We start from the raw sequence: 22,792 nt of genomic DNA, 5'->3' as shown, positions 1-22,792 counted from the left end.
ATGAAGACGTAATGGAATACTGGATGCGCAGTATTTCTACTGCAAGGATACTTTCATCGTACATCATTCATGATAATAATATCGCCACTACTCTCTTCTCATATGCACAACAAACAAGGACAAAAATAGGGTTTCGTCGCATAATCAGACTCCCATCAAAAACTAGTGCACATTTTCCTTCTCGTCATCTCTTTTCATCCCCCGACAGCAACAGTCGCCATGTGGTTACTCGCCTCCTCTAAACCGCCGATTAAACTCCTCCACGGCGACTCCCACCATCTTGTACAAGAAATTTCTTTCGCTGCCGCCTCCGACTGGCACAAACGGCCCGTTAGCGCCGCCGCGCAGAATGAGACTGACTCCGGTACGCTCCTTGGCGATGGTCTGGATATCCTTGAGCGGAATGTCCCACTCACTCGTAAGACGCTTCGAGCGGATAAGCAGAATGCGCGCATACGTCACCATAACCACCATGTCCTCGCGGGGAAGCTCGAGATGGCCAACGTACTGCTCGTCAAAGTACTTGCCGTTATCGACTTGCTTGAGCCAGTACTGGCCAATGGCTTCACGGGCATTGAACGGGCGCACAACACCGTCGTTGGAAATGAAGCGTGGGAATCGTGTGCGGTCCAACTCTGTTCCATCAAAGACTGTCGTGGTGTTGCGAATACCTTCACTCAAGTTGCTGGCCATATCTAGGACACCTACGGCTGGCTTCGTTGCGAGACCAAGTACACCCTTTCCGACACCTTTGAAGAAGCCCAACGCGCCTTCTTGCTCAGCGCCCTCGAGCGGCTTGCTAGCCAGGCCGCCGACACCAGACGCAACACTGGTGAATAAGCTGTTGGCGCCTGCAGCAACACCATAAAGTGCATGCTTCGGTCGGTTTCTCGCCCGCGTAATGCGACGGCGGTCTTGAAATTGCTTGTCCAGCGATGCTGCCGCCAGACCTTTGCTAAGACTGCCGGTGAACTTGGAGAAGCTGTCACTGAAGCCAAATACAGTCTTTTTGGCAAATGATGCGGCACCTTTGGCAATACCGAGTCCAAATTCTTCGGGCTTGTCCGATAGAATCAGTCCTTGGTAAGGCTCGTAGAAGATGTCTGTAACTCCTGAGGAAATGTTGTTGAACAAGCCAACGGGATTACCTAAGAAATCGGCTGAACCGAGAATCTTGTGGATCTGATACATGACTTCTTGACTGTAGTGGTTGGAGATGTTTTGTATCAAGACCTGCGGTGTAACACGCACGTTGTCTAGCATGAGGGCGTTGAAACGAATCGGTGCGTCGTTGACATTGCCAAGAGCCATGGTCAAGACATTCAGCACAAACATGAGCGGATTGCGTGTTGAAGTCTTGTCTTCGGCATTGACACGCTCCGTTCTCATGAAACTGAGATCAACCTGCATTGGCTGAATATTTAGAACCTCAAAGTATATGTCCTGTCCGGCCTGCAGTTGGCGTGGTTCGGGAATATCGAGACTCTCGTCACAGAGTTTGCCTTCTTCATCCACCATGGTCCAACTGGCACCCTTGACGTTCGAAAAGTCGAGAAGAGCGAAAATAAAGTCTTCGTCCAGCTCGAGAGTCATCTGTTGCAACAGAATAGATGCATACTTGATATATGTGACACCGTAGGAGTCATCCTTGACTCTACTGACCATTGCATGCAGCGACGGGTGAGCGTCGACCTCATTCGCCCTCTTCTGCACCACACTTGGGTACAAAACCATGGGGAAGATGCCGCCGTACAGTTGGTTATCGATTTGGATCCACTTGATTTCCAAGGCAACAGTTTGAATAACGGGAGAATCGCTGTAACGAAGCTGTACGTCCTTCAGACTAACATATGCAAGCTCTTTCAGTTGAGAGTTGATCAGCGACAGACCAATACCTGACAATTTCAGTTGGGCGCGGAATGTCTGTCCGGTATCTTGGTCCTTGACTTCGAAGCCATCCGTTGCAGTGTTTGTCCGCGACAAAGCCTTCGGCTTATACACACTCTGGCTAGTGCGGAAGTTGCTGAGGATCAGTGTTTGAGTTGGTCCATCTGCCGCGACGTTGATGTCGATAATCTTCTGCTGCGCGTTGGACCCGAGGAATTTCATGGGGATTTGATTGCCAATCTCGGCCAACTTGACGTGACGTTCCTTACCACCCGACGCAATTACAAGTTCCCGAAATTTCGCGGCGGGAAAGTCCCAAGCATAGGGCATGATGCTTCGCGGTGGAAGTCTGTAGCGAATTGGCTTCCAACCACTTCTGTCCTCGTCATCATCCTCTTCAACCGTAGGGTTGGCTTGGTAGAACGTAAACTCGGTGTCACTTTCATTGCGGATCGAGAAGGGCCAGTTCTTTGTTTCCATGCTCAGTTGGACGAACAAAGTAGCGTCTTCCATCAGAACCTCGGCGCGAATGAGGCGTTGGCGCTGACCAGGTTTGGCAATCTTGATATGTGTAGTGCCAATGTCTGCGATATTGAATGGTGCCGTCCAGTGACTATCGACGCCGGCGTAGCAAAGACTTAGCTGCTTGACGGAGCCCTTCTGCATGAAATGCAAGGGCCGGAGCGCTCCTTGAGCCAGAGTCAGGAATCCGGGCGAGCTTGACTCCCGAACATAGATTTCTTCGCCAAGCTTGTTCTCGAGCACGAACCGTGGCGAAAGTGTCACGACTCTCGTCATCTTGTATTTACCCTCTCCAGAGTTGACAGTAATACCGATGTGGATTTCTTTATTTTTAGTAGCGGAATTGAGAACCACTTCCGAGTTACTTCCAATGGCGTCAAAGCTCTGTGGTTTACTCCATTCTGAGTCCCCGAATTTGAGCAGAGCGCGATTCCGATTATCCTCGCTGCTGCCATAGGAGAACATGAACGGCAGCGCCTTGGCATTTTCGTCATCGAAGCGGCTGACAAGTGCAGACTGACCAGCTGCGGCTCGGGCATTTTGCAAGAAACTCTTGGCCTTGATGTTCAAGTCCAGCCCGGATTTGTTCAGGACAACATAGGGACTGTAAATGGTAACTTTGAAAGCCCCACCACTCTTGGGTATCTTGAAATAATGCAGGCTGAGGTTGAGGGGCAGGCCTTGATCATCCTTGACCACAAGCTTGGTCTCCTTGCGGAAGTCTTCGCTTTTGCCTGGGTTGATGATTGAGAAGTCGCTTGCTTTGAAGACAGTATCTTGCATGTCGATGCTCAAAAGTAACAGATGCGAAAGCTCGACAACATGGACAGGACTAACGCCTCCTTTACGCAAGAAGTTGGACCAATCTTTCTTCGTGTTCTTGTCATAGATTCTGTATTTGAAATCGTATGGCAGTAGATTCTCAATGGTGACTGGGGCAGAGAGCTTGATCTTCATGTAAGGATAGGTTCGCGTCATGGGGTTCGATTTGCTGAACTCTGCATGAGCTTGGAAATAGAAAGGGTCCCCATTGCCACCTTTGCAAACAAGTTGCTTTGTCGGTTGTTTCAGCAAATCGCGCCACCATAGCTTGTCAGTACTCCATTGATACCCGAATCCGCCATCGGGGCGAACCAGCGCTGACTTTTCGTACACAGCGCCGACTGGGAGAGGTCGCGACTCGCCTGGCGCAATCTTCTCAATTTTCAGAAGGTGTCCCTCTTGGGTATCATAAACGCCGAGCTCGACAGGGATTTGCGTCGCATTTTCCACAACCAAGGGAGAGCGCAAAGTCACGTATTTGACGTTGTCGCTGCCGAGAGTCACCTCAACACAAAGCCGGTGAAGGATTCCGTTGGCTTTCGGTCGAAGTCCATACAAAAATTCGCCCTCTCTGTTCAGAAGTACGTTCTTCACAGGGTCAAAGCCACTGCCTTCCAGCTGGATGACGGCGCTGTTTTGATTCGCTTCAGTCAAGAGGTTCTCTCGCATCTTTTCCCAGTGTTCAAAGCTCCACGGGCCTTCTTGGCCGTCATCTAGGCGCAATGTGATCGGCTCCTCACTGATTGGGCTTTTCGACTCAAGAGATACCTCAAAGCCGGTATAATTTCGAATCTTGTAGGGCGCTTCTGTTCCGCGAGCTTTCCCAAGAACATCTTGCTCAGTTGTGAGGAAATTGAACGACTTTGAGGCAAGAGCAATCGTGGCTGTGGTGACGGTGATGTCAAAGGTCTTCTTGGAGGTGACATCGATGGAAAGCAGTCCCGATTTGGGATTGCGCGCGACACCAAATCCGACTTGCCAGGGTTCCAGAAGCGGCTCCCAGCTGGACTTGGAGAAGTTGTAGACATTGGAGTACATGTCAACGGCGGCTTCGGCTTTGAGACTTGACGACCAGTTTTCAGCAGTGGCGGTGAAGTCTTTGATCCCAATATCAAGGATGGGCAGTTCGTGCAAGTCACCGATTAGGACAACACGCACGCCCTCGACAGTCGCAGATAGTTCTTCGCGTCTAGTGATAGCTCTGCTCACAGTCTGGACTGGTTTGCTAGTCTTAGCTGCTGTCGTTTTTGTAGCTTTGGTTTTGGCCATAGTCGATGTGCGGCCACTAGACGCTCTCTGGCTCAGGCCTGCTTTACGGAGCCTTTGAGCTTTTTGCTCGGCAGCAGTCTCTTCTGGTTCTTTCGAATCAATGCCTGACAGCTCACTTGCTTTGCCAATAATTTGGAGCACGAGAAGGATATCACGTAGGGACAGGCGCAGGATGAGTGGCTCGATTTGCAAGTGAATATTAGTCAACTCCAGTTGAGAGCTGTCCATGTTCAATTGGATGGAGAAATCGTCGATGATCCGCAATCTTGACGTCTCAAACTGATCCATGCGGCAGAGGAACATGCCGATTTGTGAGACTTGGAAGGTAAGTGCATGCTGCTTCGATAAAAGGACCCGTCTGATGCTAAGTACAATAGCTTCAGAGCTGGAAGTGACTGGATTGGCAATGAGAATGACTTGCGCATCCACCAGGTTGACACGGAACGCCATGTTTATGATTGGCTTTTGGGCTTCCGCCGTTGGGATATTCTGCTCGGTCGCGTCTGTCCGTCTCGACGCGATTGAGGTAGACACTCGAGACTCAGAACCCGTCCGAGTGAGCTGTGTTGACTCCGGATCAGAGCTGTCAATAGTCTCTCCAATACTCTCATCATCCATGGGACTTGATTCGTCAACCATCAGGCCCTCGGAAGCAAACTTCTGAATAGCAAACAGATAATCCAAGGCAAAGATGACTCTGGGGTTGTCAATTGTTGCCATCGCAATCAAATTCCTCTCTCTGCCACCTGTCATGGTAACACTGGCCGTCAACTGCTGTGCTTCTTTATTGTTCGATGTCATGATGCGACGGAACTTATTCGAGTCGCGCGGACGAGTATCGAAGATAGAAAATGACTGTATCAGAAGCTCTGCTTCAAGTGATCCGTCGGAAAGCATTCGTGTCTTGACTTTGGTCTCGTCCAGAGAGAAACGCGACAAACTTGATGCAGACAGATCGCCAAGGGGTTCGTCTTCCTCGGCAGCCAAAATCAGTTCCAACCCGATGCTATTCGCCTTGAACACAAGATCGAGAGTTGTCCAGGCATTTTCAATGGAGGAGAGCTCGGGAGACAGATCTACCAGTGTTTGGTCTGATTCATTGTTCTGCACTGGTGGAGCGTTCTTAGCGTGCTCGAGAGTGCCTTCGTCGACCATCTTGGCAGCTTCCGCCTCTGCATCATCGCCTTCCCCAGCAAAGGCGGCCGGGACAGACCGTGAAATCTCCATTAAGAACCGCAGCTGGTGTTGTGTAAGACGAAGTTTGATGTCGGAAACGGAACCTTCAATCTCCGTGTCGGCGCGTTTGATGCCGGGCGTGTGTTCCGCATGTGTAATGCTGAAACCGAGGTCGACTTGGTCAATCATCTCCAATTCTTCGGCTCTTCCGTCAGAATAGTTCAATTCTGAGGTGAGCTTAATATTCCTGATACCTACAGATATCATCATGGCGACATCTGCATTGGCACTGTCGTCGATGGGTGCGAACTTGTTCTGTGCGTAAATCTCACCGAGGTAGGCTGTAATAACATCTCTCTTGGCCTCGCCAGGAAGAACGACTCTGGGGAAAACGACGATAGGTGTATTTACCACAACATCGAAGTGAATCCTACTTGGGCTCTGTTGAATCTGGTTCGCACGGTTCATAGCCGCTTGACGAGCCGCGTTGTAAAGCGCTTGCATCTTACCAAACTTGACAAGAAAGTCGATGATTTTTCTAAAAGGCTCTTCCAGAAAGTTTACCTTCACCGAACCGGCCCTCAGGAAGATGGAGCTATCATAGCCTGGGTAAGCCTTGATATTTGCTGGGTCAAAAGTCTCGTATCTGAAGTCGGCCAAATCGTCCCCTTGAATTGTCACCAGCTTGCGAAGGTTCGAGTCCTCAGAAACTCCCTGATTGACATCGTCGAGAAGTTGCAAGTCTCCGAGTTTAGCAGATATGCGCATCGACTTGCCGCGTAGGAAGATTCCAACGTCCGCCTTGTTAAAGGAGAGCGTCGCGAGTCGGATTCCGTCGTTATTCAGGATCAAACGAATACTCTTGAGGTCAATCTTGACGCGAATAGAGCCTGCAGCGGCATTTTTGTTGGCCTCGGTTAACTGCTCCTCTCCATCCGACGAGCTTTCATCCGAGTCTGGCGCTGTCCTTTGAATGACTTCTGATTCCTCGTCAGGATTAGTGAATGTAATCAAAATAAAATCGAGAAGTGTGAGTAGTGTTTTTCTGGTGACAATTAGGTTGATGGTTGACACCGATGTTGTGATGTTCGTCTCAATCCCTTCATATACGGGCATGAATTCTGGTGATTCCTTTTTGACTCTTATAAATTTGACATTCACCAGACTTCGGCCCGCTTGTAAGTCGTCGCTGTCTCCAGACGAGACTATGGACCTGAATTCTTCAGAGGGGTTATCAACAAAGTCATCCACGGTGACCGCACCGAGGGACACTTCGGCAGCCATATCGTATTGTCTGGTATAGAACGCCAAGTCAAAACGTTCAGCAACGAGCTCCACAAGTAGAGTATCTGGCTTCTTTCTCTCAGGGTCGCTTCGGAACAGAGAACCCTTGAGAGTATCGACTTTGAAGTCAAACTGGAAAATACGCTGCTGGATTTTCAAGTGCTCGTTGGCCGTACCATCGGTGGCATCTTGAAAATTGTCTTCGTCGTCATCGTCGATATCACCCAATACAACAGCAGTATGCGGCTGCAAGACATCAAGGGCAGATGAGAGACGCTTCTCTTGTACAGTTTTTCGGCGAGACTTGTTGGACATTGAGCTAGTCGCTCGTGGGCGTGATATACGCGTCGGCTGGGGCTGGGGGGTCTCATCTCCCAATTTCGGAATCGCGACGTCGATGATTCGCATCAAGTTTTTGTATTTGGAGTCGGACACCATCGCATGCAGGAGAGGCAAATGACCAGATACTTTCAGCTTTGTCAGGTTCGGTGCCTTGGGGATGATCGATATAGCCACGACAAAATCAAGGTTGATCTGCTCAACAACGTGAAATTGAGATCCGCCTTGTGAAAGGTGCCGCTTTGTCTCTTTGATAGACGGGCCGATGAGGACTTGTGTCGATGTTAGTTTCACGAGAAACCTGTCGTACATTGCAGACTCCAGGCGTTTGAAGTCTTCATCGTTGTAAGACTGCTTTTGCTTGGACTGTATTTCCTTCATGGTGCTCTTCTCAACCAGTTCGCTGTTGACATGAATATGACCAGCATCGACAATCAGACAAGTCGAGTCGTCGGTTGTAATGCTGACGGGTACGATTATCAAGGGTGCTTGCAAATCAAGCTCAGCGTTGATGGTTTTGTGCTCTTCGAGGGCAAATTCGAGACCGGCTCGTGTCTGCTCTCTGAGGCCCTCGACAGTGGCGCCGGCAGATTCCATAAGAGCAGTGATAGACTCTAGGTGTCTTTCCGGCGGCCTGAAGAAATCGACGATGCCAACAACAACATTTGGGTTCCAAACAATCTCAAGAGGCTTCAGTTTCCCGACAACGGCAATATCGCCCTCTTTTTCCAGGGGATTCTTTTCCACCTCGAACGAGAAGAAGGGCTCCTCTTCTGAGGCTTCAAGTTCGATCAAAGACAATCTCTTTCGCCGTTCTCTAGACGGGGCATCTTTGACACGAACAATCTCGGGGTACAAACTATCGGCCGTGGTACCATCGTTGACTCGCAATCCGCCCAGGCTAACATTGAGCAGTGTTGAGTCTGTCCTTTGCAAAGCCTTCGCCTTGAAGACGTCAAAGTGAAGACTGACAAGATCCGTGGGCCTGTTATTGGCATTCTTCTTCAGTGTAAAGCTACCCGTGCTAAGGGAGACTTCCAGGCAAAGTTTGATAGCTTCCCTGGGTAGATCAACAGATTCGGCGATTGCGGTCTTTTCGTTCCAATCAATCATGTCGTAAAGCTCCTTGCGCTGCTCCTCTGTCATTTGCGTGTTTTCTTCGTTTTCTTGGATGTTGCCTTCGGGCTTGGATCCCCACATCCATGCAAGCCAGCCTGTCTGCTCCTGTTGTTGAGGCTTCTTAAGAGCCGCAGCATCCTCTTTTTTGAGCTGGTTTCGGGCGAGCGAGCGCCAGAACCGCAGATCTTCGTAATCAAGTTTCCACTCGAGCTTTGACATATCTTCATTTTCTTCGGGTGTCAGTGGCTGCTGTTGCTTCTTCTTCTTGAAAAGTTCGATATAGCGTATTCGGTCATCGCGGCGTTCTCGGAAGAAGTCCCAGGACCACTTGCGGTTTCGCTCGTGGATTTTGCCTAAGACTGAATTGCCAGCAAATTGGAACCATGCTCGAGGATCATCTTTGACAGTGACGCCCTTGGGCTTCAGTGACTTGTATTCTTGATGGCGTATGAAATAATGGAACAGGTCGACCATCATCAGTGCATCGCGGTATTGGTCGTCGTCCAACACCAAGCCAATTTCTTCAAATAGTAGATTTGCCTTGAATTTTGGAACTAGCGCATCGCCGCTCTTATCGAGTTCGATTTTGGCCTGTCCATTGACGGGCCGCAGGATGTATTGGTGGTTTCCATGGACTGCTTCTGCTTTGCCAATCATTTTTCGAAATTTCGCAAGCACTTCGTCACGAGGAATGCTGTCTAGATCTTGATCGGCATATAGGCTAGTATCAGTGTTCCAATACACAGCGAGAGCGCCGAGGGTAGCAAGTTTGTGGGTAACATGGGATGAATCCTGGATGAAGGTCGGCTTCCATTGGCCGTCGGTGCTGACAGCGCTGAATTCTTCGAGGGTAAGTCCCAAGGCGAAGGGGTGGCCTGGCGTAGAGATGGAATCCTCGTATCGAACGTGAATGTTCTTGACCGTGACCTGGAGGTTGTCGACAATTTTTGTGACCAGACTTTGCGTAAAACTCTGGTTTTTTTGTTGCTCTTCTGCACTCATGCCTTCGCGGTTCCGTTCTTTGAGCAATTCGGCGCTGTCGAGCTTCTCCATCTTGACGCGCTGGCGGCGGCTTTCCTCCTCATCCTCATCGTACTCAGCCTCCTCCTTGGGGCTGGCGAGCAGGTAGACATCTTCTATGAAGACCTTGACGGGAGCGCCGCGGATGTTGGACCAGGGAATGACGAGGGTCAGCTCGCCAAGGTGGCCACGCACAACATTGATGGGAAGCTTGAGCTGATCCAGGGCCTCGCGGCGCAGCTCGAGATTGCGCAGCTTGACGTCACCGGACCAGATACCGACCTTGAGCTGTGTAGGGTCAAAGTTTTTGACGTACATGCCAAGGAAGCGGTTTAAGAGGCCGGCAACAAGCCCTTCCAACATGGCGACTGATGTTTAGCCGTAACCCGGGCCGGGACACTGTAGGCTAGTTGTAGGTGATGTCTCGTTCGTAGTAGGGGTGCAAGTATCTAGGTCGCCGAATTTTGATGGCGTAGGTCAAGGGAATTAATACATTTGTGTCGTCGTGAGGGGATAATGCGATGAATGACGTTCGGCCGTGTAGTCAAGCAGTCGATGGAGGGGCGGGCTCTGTTGAGCCGACGGATATTAGCGACAACGCCAACCCGGCAAAGATTCGGCGCGCAACGTACAATGAATATATAAATAGCAATGCAGAGACGAGGGAGGAAATGTATTTCAAGCGGCACAAGGGGTAGCGCGGTTCGGGGAAGCACGCTCGTGGAAGCTGTGCGAGAGAACCTTGGCGGAGAGGAGAGCGAGGTCAGGCCCGCAGCTGGCAATGACGTGTGCGATAGGCGTAAATTAGGTATAATAAAGCAGGGCAGCAATGGAGCCGGCTTCAGAGGCAGCCGACGTTGAAGGTACAGTGGGGTTCCAACGATTTCCCGCACAAACACACTCTAATAAACACTCCTTATATCGTTACTATTAAAAAATAAAAAAAAAATAATAGTTAAGTTAGATTATTTAAAAGCTAAAGTTACTTTTCTAATATAAAAATCTTTATATCTAATTCTATTTTTATTCTATAAAAATTTAAAATTATTTATACTATTTTTAAAAAAAAGGAAATTACCCTACCTTCTATCTTCTATACCTAGTTTTATTAGAACAATATAATTATATAATAAATATTTTAAAATGCTATAAGTACTAATCTATATTATAGCTATTTTAATAGAATTTTAGTAATTCTTTTATTATTATTATTCTAGCTTTAAATATATATATTATTACTAAGAAACCTAAGGTAGTGATAGACTTTTGAAACCCTACTATAGTCATGCTGGGCTAACACAGGTACTTAATAAAAACCCACTAATCACTACCTAGGCAGGCAACGTGGTGATTTTAGTAAGACCTACTGCCGGGCCGGCTGTTTTTGCTAGACCGAAAGCCAAAAAATAGTGGCCAGTCTCGGCACCATGCAGCTAGCGAGATTCCAATTGGGTGACTTGCACCTAATAATAAGGCAGACTTGGCTTTAGCGGGTAAGTCCTGCGCTTCCACTGGTGCTGTTAGTGCCTGGTGGTTACCCTACAAGCACATCGCTATACAAGGATTACTTCAAAAAGAAGAACGAAGAAGAACTCCGAGAAGTCTGCGATTGGGATGACCGCTCTGTAGCCTAGCTCAATGTATAGTATCCCGTCATTCCCGTGGTAGGTCCACAACCCGTCAAACCAGCCCTGCATCTGATCACAACCGATGTCTTCACCGTAGAAACCAAGACCTAGAAGCCTTCATCGAGTTGTGAGTTTGTGTACGTCCAGCTAATGGCAAGTTCAAAGGCAACGCACCGAGAGTTCGAAGCTTTCAGGACCATTATTCGCTTATCTAAAGATTAATAGTAAACTTGGTTCGGAGATATCCTCCGTAGCGGTAGAAAAGCCATGGGACAGGTGTAAAGGCTAGAGTAATGAAGCCAAGCACGCTGTTTCCCCATCCTAAACCGGGCTTGTTGTATAGGGGTGAGGCAATCAGGTCGAGAAAGGCACCAAAAGGTGAACGAACGAGCAAGTTGGCTGCCATTGCCGACGCTGCAGCCGCAGCTCCGAACGAATCAACAAGGTAAATCTGGCCAGGGATGACGACAAAGAGGGAGCCAAGACCAATAATGGCTGTCCCAATAATGGGCACAATCCAGTGTGTGTGGTAGTAGGCGCTCCAGCCGTACATGAAGCAGCCCAACGGGGTGATGGGCCCAAACCACTTCATGAGAATGAGACGCTGTTCAGGTGCCGCAACGGCGCCGCCCTGCTTCTGGCCTAGAAGCTTGTCGCTAAGCACGGAGAATAGGACGAGTCCGCTAAACATGCCAATGCCCAGACCAAGGTATGCAAGACCGGAAATGCCTTGGTCGAAGCCGTAGACGCCGTGGAAGACGGAGGGGAACGTGGTGAAGAGGAGGAAGATGATACCAAACATGAGACCCGTGTAGAGGGAGATGAGCAGAACAATGGGCGAGAAGATGAGAAGCTTCAGTGGGCGAACGATGGCGCGCAGCAGCATCTGCTTGGTAGTAAGGTTGGAAGCGCGGGCGGCCACAAGATCCGTGTTGCCTGTTTCCTTTCGCAGCTGTGCAACCTTTCTGCTCAAAATAACCGTTGCATTCGTCTCGCGCATGAGAGCAAACGTGGCAGTAGTAATTATGCCAGACTTTTCCTTGGATTAGCTGGTGTTCTTTGCCACGACTTATAGAAGGTACACACCAAGATGAGAATAATTCTAAACGTCCAGCGCCAGCCGAGGTACTGAGACACGAAGCCTCCAATTAGGGGTCCAAGGATCTATTCCAACTATAAGCAAGCGAAAAAAAAACACTGATTAATACGACTTACCGGTCCGAGGATAGGGCCCATGGTGAAAAGAGCCATGGCCTTGCCTCGCTTCTCCTGCACAGTAACGTCGGCAACTGTACCGCCACCAATACTCATCGGACCAGAGGCGGCACTGCCAGCGATGAATCGAAAAACGAGAAACATTGCCGTATCGGTGCTAAAGGCGCATCCAAAGGTAAAGGCGAGGTAGACGACGTTGCAAAAGTTGTAGACGGCCAGGCGACCGTAGAGTTCGGACAGAGGGGCGAGGATGAGAGGGCCAATCGCGAAGCCAAGCACATAGAGACTGACTGTCATGGTTTCGAGGGTGTTGTCGGTGATGCCAAATTCGTCTGCTAGTTCCTTTGCCCCTGGCGCAAACATTGTCGCGGCGAGGTTTCTGTGCGCCTGTCAGTCTACATTTTCCTTTCAGGGCTATCGCATTCTTTTTTTGAGAGTACATACGCTGTCAGGGTGAAAATACTGACGATAGCCACGTGAATATTTTTGCGAGACGCGGGCCAGTTGAGCGGGTTCGCAGGGTCATCAGGGCCATCCCAGTCGACCACGTTGGGGTCTTTGAGCTCGATAGGATTGCCATGGTCGGTGTCGTCGACGCCAGCTTCGAGCTTGGAGTCGGGTTCGTTGGGAACTGCCATGGCCAAAGTGTCGTTGCTGTTCCGCGGCTGTGTGCTTGTTCCGTTGTTCGAATGGACCGCAAGGAAAGGTTTGCCTACGGAGTCATGCAGGTACAAAACATTTAAGTAGGACGATGCACCTTGGTACGTCATCTCACTTTTGCATCCCCCTTACTTTGAGTCAGTTGGATGTGGCTGTCACATCGTTCTCCGACCGCGTATCTCCATTTTCGGATCCGCCAGACTCTCTGCCCCAACCTAACACAACAAGTATTGGCCGATATTTCCATTGTCCCCTAGCAGCAAGGGCCAGGATGCCCAAATTGAGCCCCAGAATTAAGCCTTACGCGATGTTGGCTGCTACGAGCCGGCGCACGGAAGCGCTATAGCGCGGAGCATCGTAGCGGAGCATCGGAACGGAGAACCGGAGCGGCGCATCGGGGGGCACGATCGGGAAACCGGGCCAAATCGCCTCTGTGCTTACACTACGAGATGGGGGCCATTTAATCAGGCGATCGGTCTGAATTTTATTAGATTTGTCTTTTTAGTCCATGTCCTGGCACAGGTCTAGCGTTGTTTTGGTTATCGGCGCACTTTCAATCTTTGGGGAATATATTTCTTCTGTTTTCTTGCTACCCTAGTTCAACGTGAATTTAAAACGTCCAACATTTCATTTCTCGCGCGCAATACGCCTATCTTTCCTCACTTCGCCATGCTCTCCTCTTCGCCCGACGCCACATCACATTCCCGTACATACCAAGTGGACTAGGTCATGTCCGCTCCCGCCGTAGGGAGGGGTCAAGAGACAATAGTCATAGCCTGATGTGGCCTGAGTTTTAGGGACCATTTCTTTACGCTCGTTTGGCGACGAAAGCATCGCGCCCCCGACCTGACCTGGCCTGCGACCTCCATTTCCAGCCGATCGCAGATAGCTCAACCTTGGCACACAGCTTCTACTGAAACGAAGCAGCACCCTCGCGTCTCAATGTCGACAGATGCGTTTGAGCCCGGTGATGACGACGAGGACTCGCCGCTCCCAGTATGGGGGCCAGGGAAAACCGCCATTGGGAGAGCGCGGCTGCCCGCCAGTCGCCGAAGGGACAGAGTGCAGCTATCCTGCAATCTCTGCCGTAGGAGAAAGTGAGTCCGCCCGTATGACCCGCGCGACGTGCTTCGTTCGCACCCAGCTTTGCCCACCCCCGCCAGCCTCGTGTCTGCTCTCACTGACACGTCTTACCCACCAGGCTGCGCTGTGACCGACAGCAACCGTGCGAAACTTGCACGCAGAGAGGGCTCGGCTTGTCCTGCGCGTACGCGCCCAGCCCCCAAGCGCTAGGAGACGGCACCGCGCAGCCTGTCCACCCCGTGGCTACCGTGCAGGATCGCATCAAGCAGCTCGAGGATCTGGTGGTCGACCTTATGCAAAAAACATCAGCGTCGAATGCGCCACCGCTAGCTTCGTCGAACCCGTCTCCCAGCGCCAACACGCCACTGGCCATTAACCTTGCCTCGCCGAGGGTATCGCCGTCCGCCACGCTGGTGGCAGACGATACCCACCGAGTCAACTCGCCAGACTCGGATCACGGCAGCCTGCGGCTGACAAAATCCGGAGCAAGCTATGTCCACGGAACGCATTGGGCCGCCGTGCTGGATGGCATCGCAGAGCTCAAGGATCACTTTGACAGGGACGACGAGTCGCGTTCGTATCCCCTCGGCACTGCGCAGCCACCGCAGGTAAACCTCAGCGGACCGCAACTTATACATGGCTTTACAAAGATCGCTACCAGGGACGAAATATTGGCGTCGATACCGCCTCGCCATATTATGGACAGGCTGGTGTCGCGGTATTTTAATTCATTTGAAATGTCACCAGGTAAGCAAAAGTAACCCGCCGTGTAGATCAAAAGGCTTACATCGTGAACTTCATACAGCTGTATTGCATAGTGTCCAATTCTTACGGGAAGTATGTTGCCATGTTGATCTTGTATTATTGCTTAGAAGCCACAGGTTCTGACTGACACGTTCTAGTACCAGGAATTCTGGGCCGATAGCTCGGAAACGCCAATCATTTGGATCGGCCTCTTGTTCAGCATCATATGCCTCGCAACCCTGTTTGAACAGTTTCAGCAAGGTCCGCAGGATCAGGTTCCTGGAATGCCTTCCAAAAGCGAACTCCAAGACATGGTGAGCAATTTCAGGCTCCGCATCGTGCAATGTCTTATCCTCGGCGACTACACCAAAGGGGGCGTGTATGTGTTGGAGACACTGTTGCTATACATGGCCGTCGAACTGTTTCTTCGGAAAGATGCCGAGATTGGCATCTGGATCCTTCTCGGCATCATTGTCCAGCTGTCCATGCACATGGGCTACCACCGGGACCCCAAGAACCTCCGCGGCATTTCGCCCTTTGATGGCGAGATGCGCAAGCGAGTCTGGGCCACGGTGTTGGAAGTGCAATTGGGAATCTCGATGCAAATGGGCCTTCCGCGACTGATTGCGCAGTGGCAGACCAACACCACGGAACCGTCCAACTTGCAGGACAACGACTTCAACAAGGACACAGTCAGTATGCCTGCGTCACGGCCAGAAACAGATCTTACGCCCATGGTCTTTCGCATCGTCAAAGCCAGGATGATGACAGCCATTGGCTACATTTGGGACTTTGCCGCCGACACGAGAGCGTGCAGCCATGAAGAAACGGAACACATGGAAAAGAATCTCCAAGAAGCCCGCGCCTCGATTCCCGAGTGCCTCCAGTGGCAGTCCATGACAGACTGCATCATGGACGCGCCGCACGTCATCATGCAAAAGATTTGTCTCGAAATCATGTTTTACCGCGCCAAGCTCGTCCTCCACCGCAAATACCTGCACCTCTCGCAGTCCAACGCCGACTACCGCCAATCCCAGACGGCATGTCTCAGCGCGGCGCTCAAGCTGCTCGCGTACCAGCAAATGCTCGAGGAGGAGACGCAGCCGTTCTGCCAGCTGCACCACGAGCGGTGGAAGGTGTCTTCGCTGGTCAATCACGACTTTCTTTTAGCGACCAGCGTTCTCTGTCTCTATCTGAAGCAGTCGGCGGGCGATGCCAATGCGCAAGCAGAGTCTCCGACTGCGCACGACATTCGCACGGCGCTGAACCAGGCATATGACATTTGGCTGCAGTCAAGCGATACCTCGCGAGAGGCGTGGAAGGCAGCGAAAGCTCTGAGCATTGTCTTATCACAGCCAGGACCTGGTAATGTGCGTCACGACGAGCAGCTGCTTTCTTCTTCACATGCACAGGACGATTATTTCGAACGTAGGTTTTCTCTCCTTCACTACGTTAACCTTGTTAGTTGTAAAGGGTCTTTTACATTTATATTAACATTTATCTATATAGAATTTAGCCTTCAGTTCCCTCTACTAGATGGTTCTGTTCTGATGGACTGGCCCTTTGCGAACAATAATGCCATGTATACTTACTAGTAGTATATCTTAATTAAGAAAAGAAGACTTTAAAAAAGGTTTTTGATCATATAGAAACAACTTTTTTAGAGAAGATAGTTATATATAAAGCCTATAGGGAAAAACTTAATAAAGAAAGGATAATATAAGATATACTATATAGAATATACTATTAAGAGAATTAAGGTCTTTTTAGCTTAGCTAGGGGGTTAAATATTTAGTTATCTATAGGGGAATAGGCTCTATTAGTTATAGGACTAATAATACTTATAGTGTTAGCCTGTATAGCTAGCTAACTATATAAGAAAAGGGGGTTTTAATACTTATTAAGTATAAAGTGGTATCTTGCGCGGGGCACTAATAGCCCTACTAATAAGGAAGTAAATAGAGGAGAGAGTGAATCTGATAGGCTTGAATGATGGTTGTCAAATACGATGTACCCAATCACATGCCCGCCAGCCACCATATATCCATGTCTCGCATGACAACGCCAACCCGACCGCAGCATCGACAACGCAACGCCCTGCATAGCTCCATGCTCCATAGCTTATTTCCTGGGTCATCCGCCCCCCGGTGGTTCCGCCTGCAGAGCGACGCTGGTCTCGGAGTTACTTGCAGTAAAAAAGGAGCTTTTTTTTGAGCGGCTGGCGCGCCTGCTCATCCTCGTGGCTATGGCCCCCGCCATAGTCCTCCAGCTCAGGGACACCCCGCTCGCCCCGGCCGAGGTCCGGCGCCGAGATGACGACCACAGGTCCTCCTCGGCGGCGGCGGCGGCGGCGTCGGCTGCCGTGATCGCGTCGCCGCCTACGGAGAACGAAGGCACGAGCCCGCCGCGGCAGAAACGATGGGCCACCAAGACCCGGACGGGCTGCGTTACCTGCCGGTATGTCCCAACCCCCCCGCACTTCCCTGTCTTCTCCAAGGAGGCGGCGCGCTGGCATTACGCCGGCCACTAGGCCCGCGCGAATCAGACCACTGACACCGTGTGCCTGCCAGCATCCGTCGCGTTAAATGCGATGAAGCAAAGCCCATGTGCAATAGATGCATGACCTCGGGGCGCATGTGCGACGGCTACAAAAGTCCGCTCAAGAAGCCTGCAAAGCAGAGCGCGTCGGCTGCCTCTCACAGCTTGGTTGAGCTACGTACCAACCACAATGATGTCGCTCATCCCGTGTACTTTCCAGGCTCTAGGGCACGCCACGCCGTTATTTGGAGCCAGGCCCAACTAACACCACCAGACTGGGACCTGACGGAAGCTCTTCACTACTGTTTGTGGAACCTCTTCTTGCATCTATTGCCATGAAGTGAAAGGAAATCAGCCGCTAACATGATTCATCCCGGTCGCAGATTATCGAACCATATTACCAAGTCTCATGGCAAACCAGTTGGATGACAGCACCACTGCCTACATGCCCACCGCAGGGAACCTCGGTTGCAAGACAAGCTTCATCACATTCGTCTTTAGCAATCGAATAGCAGATGCGGCCAAAAATAGAGGCACACTTCGAAGTCCAGAAGATATGCCGGATGACCAGTACCTGTGGACTGCCTTTCATGCATCCATGAGTACCATGCTCGGCGTCATCAACGAAAGGCTGTCCAGCCCCGACGGCGACACCCACGATTCTGTATTTGTTCGAATAGTGGACATGCTTAGTATTGATGTAAGAGACACCTTAAGACAAGGGTTGATTTGTCCAGTGCATGAAAAAGTCTAACTCGCCTACCAGCTTACATTGTTGGGAAACACCTGGCAGGCCCACCTCCACGGCTACGGTGCTCTTTACAAGATGCGCGGCGGATACAAGAGACTTTCCAAGGCCGTCAAAACCTTTGATTACCAATTCCAATACGTTTATATGTAAGCTTATATGCACCGGAAAATCTACGAATGCCGAACAAAACAACCAACTAACGGAATGCAGGCTCCATGTGCTGACGAGCACGACCACGCCCGCCGCGCAGATGCTCACAATCTTTGACGATCTCACCGCAGAAGAAATCCACCACGTCTTCACATTTACGCTCTATACCGACGTCCCGTGCTCCAGCCACGTCTTTGCGGACCTGATCCGCATCAACCGCCTGCGTGCTCTCGTCGCCGCCGGCGCCCCAGTCCACACCTTTGCCCGCCCCGCTGCCCGCCAAATCTACCAGCACATTGCCGAGTTCTCCGTCGCCGACTGGGAGGAGCCCTACGGCGTGCCGGACAAGCCCGAGGCGCGCATCCTGTGTCTCCTCTTCCAGAAAGCCGTCCTGCTCTACGGCCTGCTCACGCTCCCGTCGCTGAGCCCCGCGCCGGCGCCGGCGGACCAGTCGTCGACCCTGCCCTCGCCCTCGACGTCGGGGGCCGAGGCGGGCACCCATGCGTCCGACGGTGAGAGAGACGAGGACGATGAGAACTATCGCGAGGAGGACGGGGCGCTGCTCAGCACGACGCCGCCACCCAGCGTTGACACGCTCCGCGCCGAGATCCTGGCGCTGATCCGTCAGCTGCTACCGCTCATCCCCCAACGTCCTACCAGCCTCGCCTGGCCGCTCGCGGTGGTCGGAGTCACGCTCCATGGTGAGGGCGACGCGGTGGAACGCGACTTTGTTCTGCATATACTGCATCGAATCTCCACGCATCGCGATGCGTATTATGGACCAACTCTGTGCCTGAACAAACTGCGGAAGTTCTGGGCGTCAGGCAAAACAGACTGGGAGGACTGTTATGACGAAGCATGTTCGGTCCTGGCTTGACATATAAAACATCGAAATAATGAACAGCACACATGACATGACATCCTCCTTTTTGTGTTTTGGACATCCTGTACATGACGGCCAAGTTTAGCACAACGCTCAGGCATATGTATACTTTGAGAAGATATCACTTAAAAACGACATTCATTCCCCGCGCCTAGTTTTAAATCAGTGTTATCATGCATTACAGACGTTGTAGCTCATCTATCCGAATATTCAACCCATAAAAAACAGATGTAAAAACATTGAGGTATCAATTGCAAGCAGCCTCGCTTATACCCGCGGACCAGGACTTCTTCCTCTCTTATGAAGAGTAGCAAGAAATAAAAAGCCACCACTGAAGCAAAGCACATTTTCCACAGAGTGTTACTCTCGCACAAGAATGATAGGGGTATGATGCGTCCAACGCCTTGAAATGCATCCAAAAGAAACCATTACCACGTACGTAGCCCTGTCGTTCTGTCTCTCCGCATCGGCGTTGCCGAATTGTCGTCATCAGAAAATCAGTGCCTTCATCGCACCACCTATGGGCGAGCGAAACCTTGTTTTGCCTATTATATCTTGTGTTAGTGCTCGGAAGACATCTGATAGAAACGCTTGATCATACCTTCATCTGCTCAATACGTGCTTTCAACTGACTCGTCACCTCAGCAGCACGGCGCCAGCTCTCACCACCACCAGAGGGTTGAGGAAGGGAGGATACGGGCCGTTCTCTTCTGGGAGGAACCGTAGTATCAACACCTTCCTCTCTAGGAGGGTGCGACGTGCGGTACCCGCGGGCTGGCGAACCACGGCCGGATGACGTTCCGCTTCCGTATCGAAGTTCCGGACTAATTTTGCTCCTGGGATACACCATCTCGCCATTCTCTTTTTCCTCTGACATGGTACTGGCGAAGCTTGCTCTGTGGTAGCCACCAGAGATTGAGCCAGAATCATGGAAAATGCCGACATCATCGCGAGTCGGAGAAGTGATGGCGGGACTAATGACACCAGAGCCTCCGCCGATGGTCTCAGCTTTGCTCAATGCCCTCTTCAGGCGCTCAAGCTCACGTCTGAGCCTGTCGTTGACTCCTTCAGTTGCCTCAGCATCACTTCGGGCTCGAACTAGCTGTGTTTCCTTGGCTTTGATGCTCAGGACATCACGCGTGTGATCTTCAATAAGCCCAGCGTTCTGGTTTTTCAGCTCCTGGATCTCAGACAGGAACTTGCTTCTTTCCTGCCTCATGTCATCAACCTGCCGGGTGAGCCTCTCGTTGGCTGCTCGAAGTTCTTCTAGCTCAGCGCGCTCAACAGCGCTAAAACCGCTTACGGGGGGAGGCGAGTCTGGCGGAGGCATGGCTGGCGCAGCACCTGGCTTGGCAAGTGAGCGTCCGGCCAGGCCTCGGGAGGCTCCAATTCGAGGCTGTGGTGGCGCCACGACTGGATCATCATCAGAGGGCATGATAGGTGGGCCGGCCGCAGGTCTGCGCGGAGAGGCAGTCCCTGGCGTTGCCAAAGTTCGCTTCTGAGGCGCCTTCAGTCCGCCCAGGCCAGACGACTTGGGCATACCTAGCTTGCTTCCGGGGCCAGCAGGCTTAGAGGGTGATTCTGCAGCCGGCATAGCTGGGGCAGCCTTCTTTGCGGCTGGGCGTTTGCCTCCAACGACTTTCCTGGTCCCGGCTGGAGCAGCCTTCGCTGCGGGAGGGGGCTTCGGCTTTTCCTTCGCTTTGACTTCTGCGCTGGCAAAAAATTCCTTCACCTTGGTCTTTCTGATGTCATCTAGTCCTTCAATAAGTGGTGTCATGGCTCGTTCGCCGATGATCTTCATGACAGTTCCTAGAATCTCGGCGCCGCCATCACGCAAGAAAGGAGTTGACTCGGCAAGAAGCTTCTTTCCAGACTCACAGATGGCGGTGATCTCGGGCTTTGTGGGCACATCTCGAGTAGTGCGCAGACATCGTATGAGAAATTTCATCGTGCCTTCCTTGACTTGAGGGTTTTTGTTGCCGAGAGCAGTCATGATGTCTTCCATGCAGTCTGAAAAGCTAGAAGAAGCAAACACAGCGTCAAGTGCGGCAGCCAATGCATCGGAAACGGTTTGTTTCTTCTCCTTGAGGCGCTCCATGATAGGCTGCATGACAACAGCGCGATATTTGGCATAACTGCGACGAAGCCCCTTGGCTAGAAGCTCGATGCAAAGCGCAGCTTGGGTGACAACAGCAACATTGGCGTCTTTCATACATTTTGCGAGGCCTCGATTGACCTCTCCAAAGTCGGTTTCCTTGATGCGAGGAACGTTGAGGGCTTCGTATAGACCGTCCACGGCTTCCTTGCGGTCTTTCCATTTCGACGAAGCCAGCAGCTCGGTGAAGTTGGGGGAAATTTTGTGGCTAATATCAACAGGTTCTGCCAAAGCGAAGGCATCTAGTTCTTCACCACCGTCCTGCTCATCGCCACCCTCATCATATCCGTCTTCGCCAGCTTCGGGTGCAGTCTCGACAACATCTTGCTGGGAGCGCAGAAGACGCTCTTGTTTGGGAGGTGGTTCCGCTTTGACCTTTTCAAATTGTGCTTCGAGGTCGGTTTGCTGCGTGGGCTTCAGCTCTCCCCAGAACAGCGGCTTCATAGCTTCACGCAGCCATCTATACAATTCGACGGTTAGACCGGTAGCCTCGGCTCGGACGTTCTTGTCTGCAGCGCCAAAAGCCTTCGGTAGCGCTTTGAGTATGGGCTTTGGGTCAACGATTTTGCAACCATAGTTGTGGACAATTTGAGTCAGAGCCTGGAGAGCTGCGGCGACGTTTTTTGGGGTCTTATGTGCCAAACCCGGCAGAATATCCTCGATCACTGGTCCAGCGACATCCAGTTCAACATATAATAGAAGGGCCTCGATTGCATTCTGCTTTGTGGCTGCTCTTGAACTCGAAAGGCACTTTTCGACTATCGGAGCCACTGTGTGGTTGCGTGTGCGGAGGCCGGCATCTCGCCCAGCGTATTTGAGAAATGCGCAGAGGGCAATCACACCTTCTTGCTGCGAAACGACGTTGGCATCTAAAACTGCGGATTTCCAGAGGCCGACATCGCTTAGGAATGGGCGAAAAAAAGGATCGGATTCGTCAGGCGTAAGTGCGAATTGTTTGGCAGCTTCTTCGTAGGCTCCTTTGCGAACTTTCCAAACCTGCGCGCGAGTTTGTCAATGGCGAGTCCCCCTTTGGATCCACGAGATATGAAACGGGTTTTTTGTATTTACCTTATGAGTGAAGCGATCGGTCAAAGGGATTGAGCTGTAATCCTCCTCTTCAGCCATCTTGACGGTTCGAGGCGCGCCTGTGATGCGGACGTCGGTAGGCAAGCGAGAAAAAAGGCAGGATTGGGGTATTGAATGCGGAGCTGGTGTGGTTCCTAGTTTCGCGATTAGATGCTTGAGCTTCTTCATGACGATTCAACACTGGGGAGAGGCTCGTGAAGTACGGGGCTCATAAGTGTCGCGGCAGGACGACGAGACATACTTTGGTACGCAAGTTGCTATCCCAGCGGCAAGGTAGACACTGGTGTCACAAAGGAGGCAAGATTGATGAGGAAAGTGATTGGTGCTCGTCGTAGGCAAGCAGCGCTTCACAGTCGAGGACCCCTTGGCGTAAAACTAGCAGAGAGGGCAGTCGCGAGGGGCAGAAAAACGAAAGGGAATGCTTGGGCCGCCCGGAGTTTGCGAAGGTCAAAGTGGCGTTG

At 51.3% G+C, this 22,792-nt stretch overlaps 5 protein-coding genes across 5 annotated transcripts; 2 read left to right on the top strand and 3 right to left on the bottom strand.

The window, feature by feature from the left end:
* Positions 1-225: 225 nt before the first annotated feature.
* CCM_00177 (vacuolar protein sorting-associated protein vps13) lies at positions 226-9,801 on the bottom strand (the record flags this gene model as incomplete). The annotated part of the gene is made up of 1 exon (XM_006665337.1): positions 226-9,801. The coding sequence occupies one exon, from the start codon at positions 9,799-9,801 to the stop codon at positions 226-228; it is 9,576 nt and encodes a 3,191-aa protein (XP_006665400.1).
* A 1,476-nt stretch (positions 9,802-11,277) lies between these two features.
* CCM_00176 (MFS transporter, putative) lies at positions 11,278-12,919 on the bottom strand (the record flags this gene model as incomplete). The annotated part of the gene is made up of 4 exons (XM_006665336.1): positions 11,278-12,105; positions 12,153-12,230; positions 12,282-12,660; positions 12,726-12,919. The coding sequence occupies 4 exons, from the start codon at positions 12,917-12,919 to the stop codon at positions 11,278-11,280; spliced, it is 1,479 nt and encodes a 492-aa protein (XP_006665399.1).
* Positions 12,920-13,883: 964 nt separating this feature from the next.
* Positions 13,884-16,363, top strand: CCM_00175 (fungal specific transcription factor domain protein; the record flags this gene model as incomplete). The annotated part of the gene is made up of 5 exons (XM_006665335.1): positions 13,884-13,937; positions 14,186-14,597; positions 14,675-14,742; positions 14,927-16,196; positions 16,278-16,363. The coding sequence occupies 5 exons, from the start codon at positions 13,884-13,886 to the stop codon at positions 16,361-16,363; spliced, it is 1,890 nt and encodes a 629-aa protein (XP_006665398.1).
* Positions 16,364-17,013: 650 nt separating this feature from the next.
* CCM_00174 (uncharacterized protein) lies at positions 17,014-19,084 on the top strand (the record flags this gene model as incomplete). The annotated part of the gene is made up of 5 exons (XM_006665334.1): positions 17,014-17,225; positions 17,384-17,610; positions 17,690-18,006; positions 18,073-18,203; positions 18,268-19,084. 5 exons carry the CDS (start codon positions 17,014-17,016, stop codon positions 19,082-19,084), a joined length of 1,704 nt encoding a protein of 567 aa, XP_006665397.1.
* A 512-nt stretch (positions 19,085-19,596) lies between these two features.
* On the bottom strand, positions 19,597-22,499 carry CCM_00173 (spindle pole body component, putative; the record flags this gene model as incomplete). Its single annotated transcript, XM_006665333.1, has 3 exons — positions 19,597-19,608; positions 19,692-22,241; positions 22,314-22,499. The coding sequence occupies 3 exons, from the start codon at positions 22,497-22,499 to the stop codon at positions 19,597-19,599; spliced, it is 2,748 nt and encodes a 915-aa protein (XP_006665396.1).
* Positions 22,500-22,792: the final 293 nt, after the last annotated feature.

Source organism: Cordyceps militaris (genome assembly GCF_000225605.1).
Source record: "Cordyceps militaris CM01 unplaced genomic scaffold CCM_S00001, whole genome shotgun sequence".
NCBI classification, from domain to species: domain Eukaryota; kingdom Fungi; phylum Ascomycota; class Sordariomycetes; order Hypocreales; family Cordycipitaceae; genus Cordyceps; species Cordyceps militaris.
This window is presented reverse-complemented; position numbering and strand designations above follow the sequence as displayed.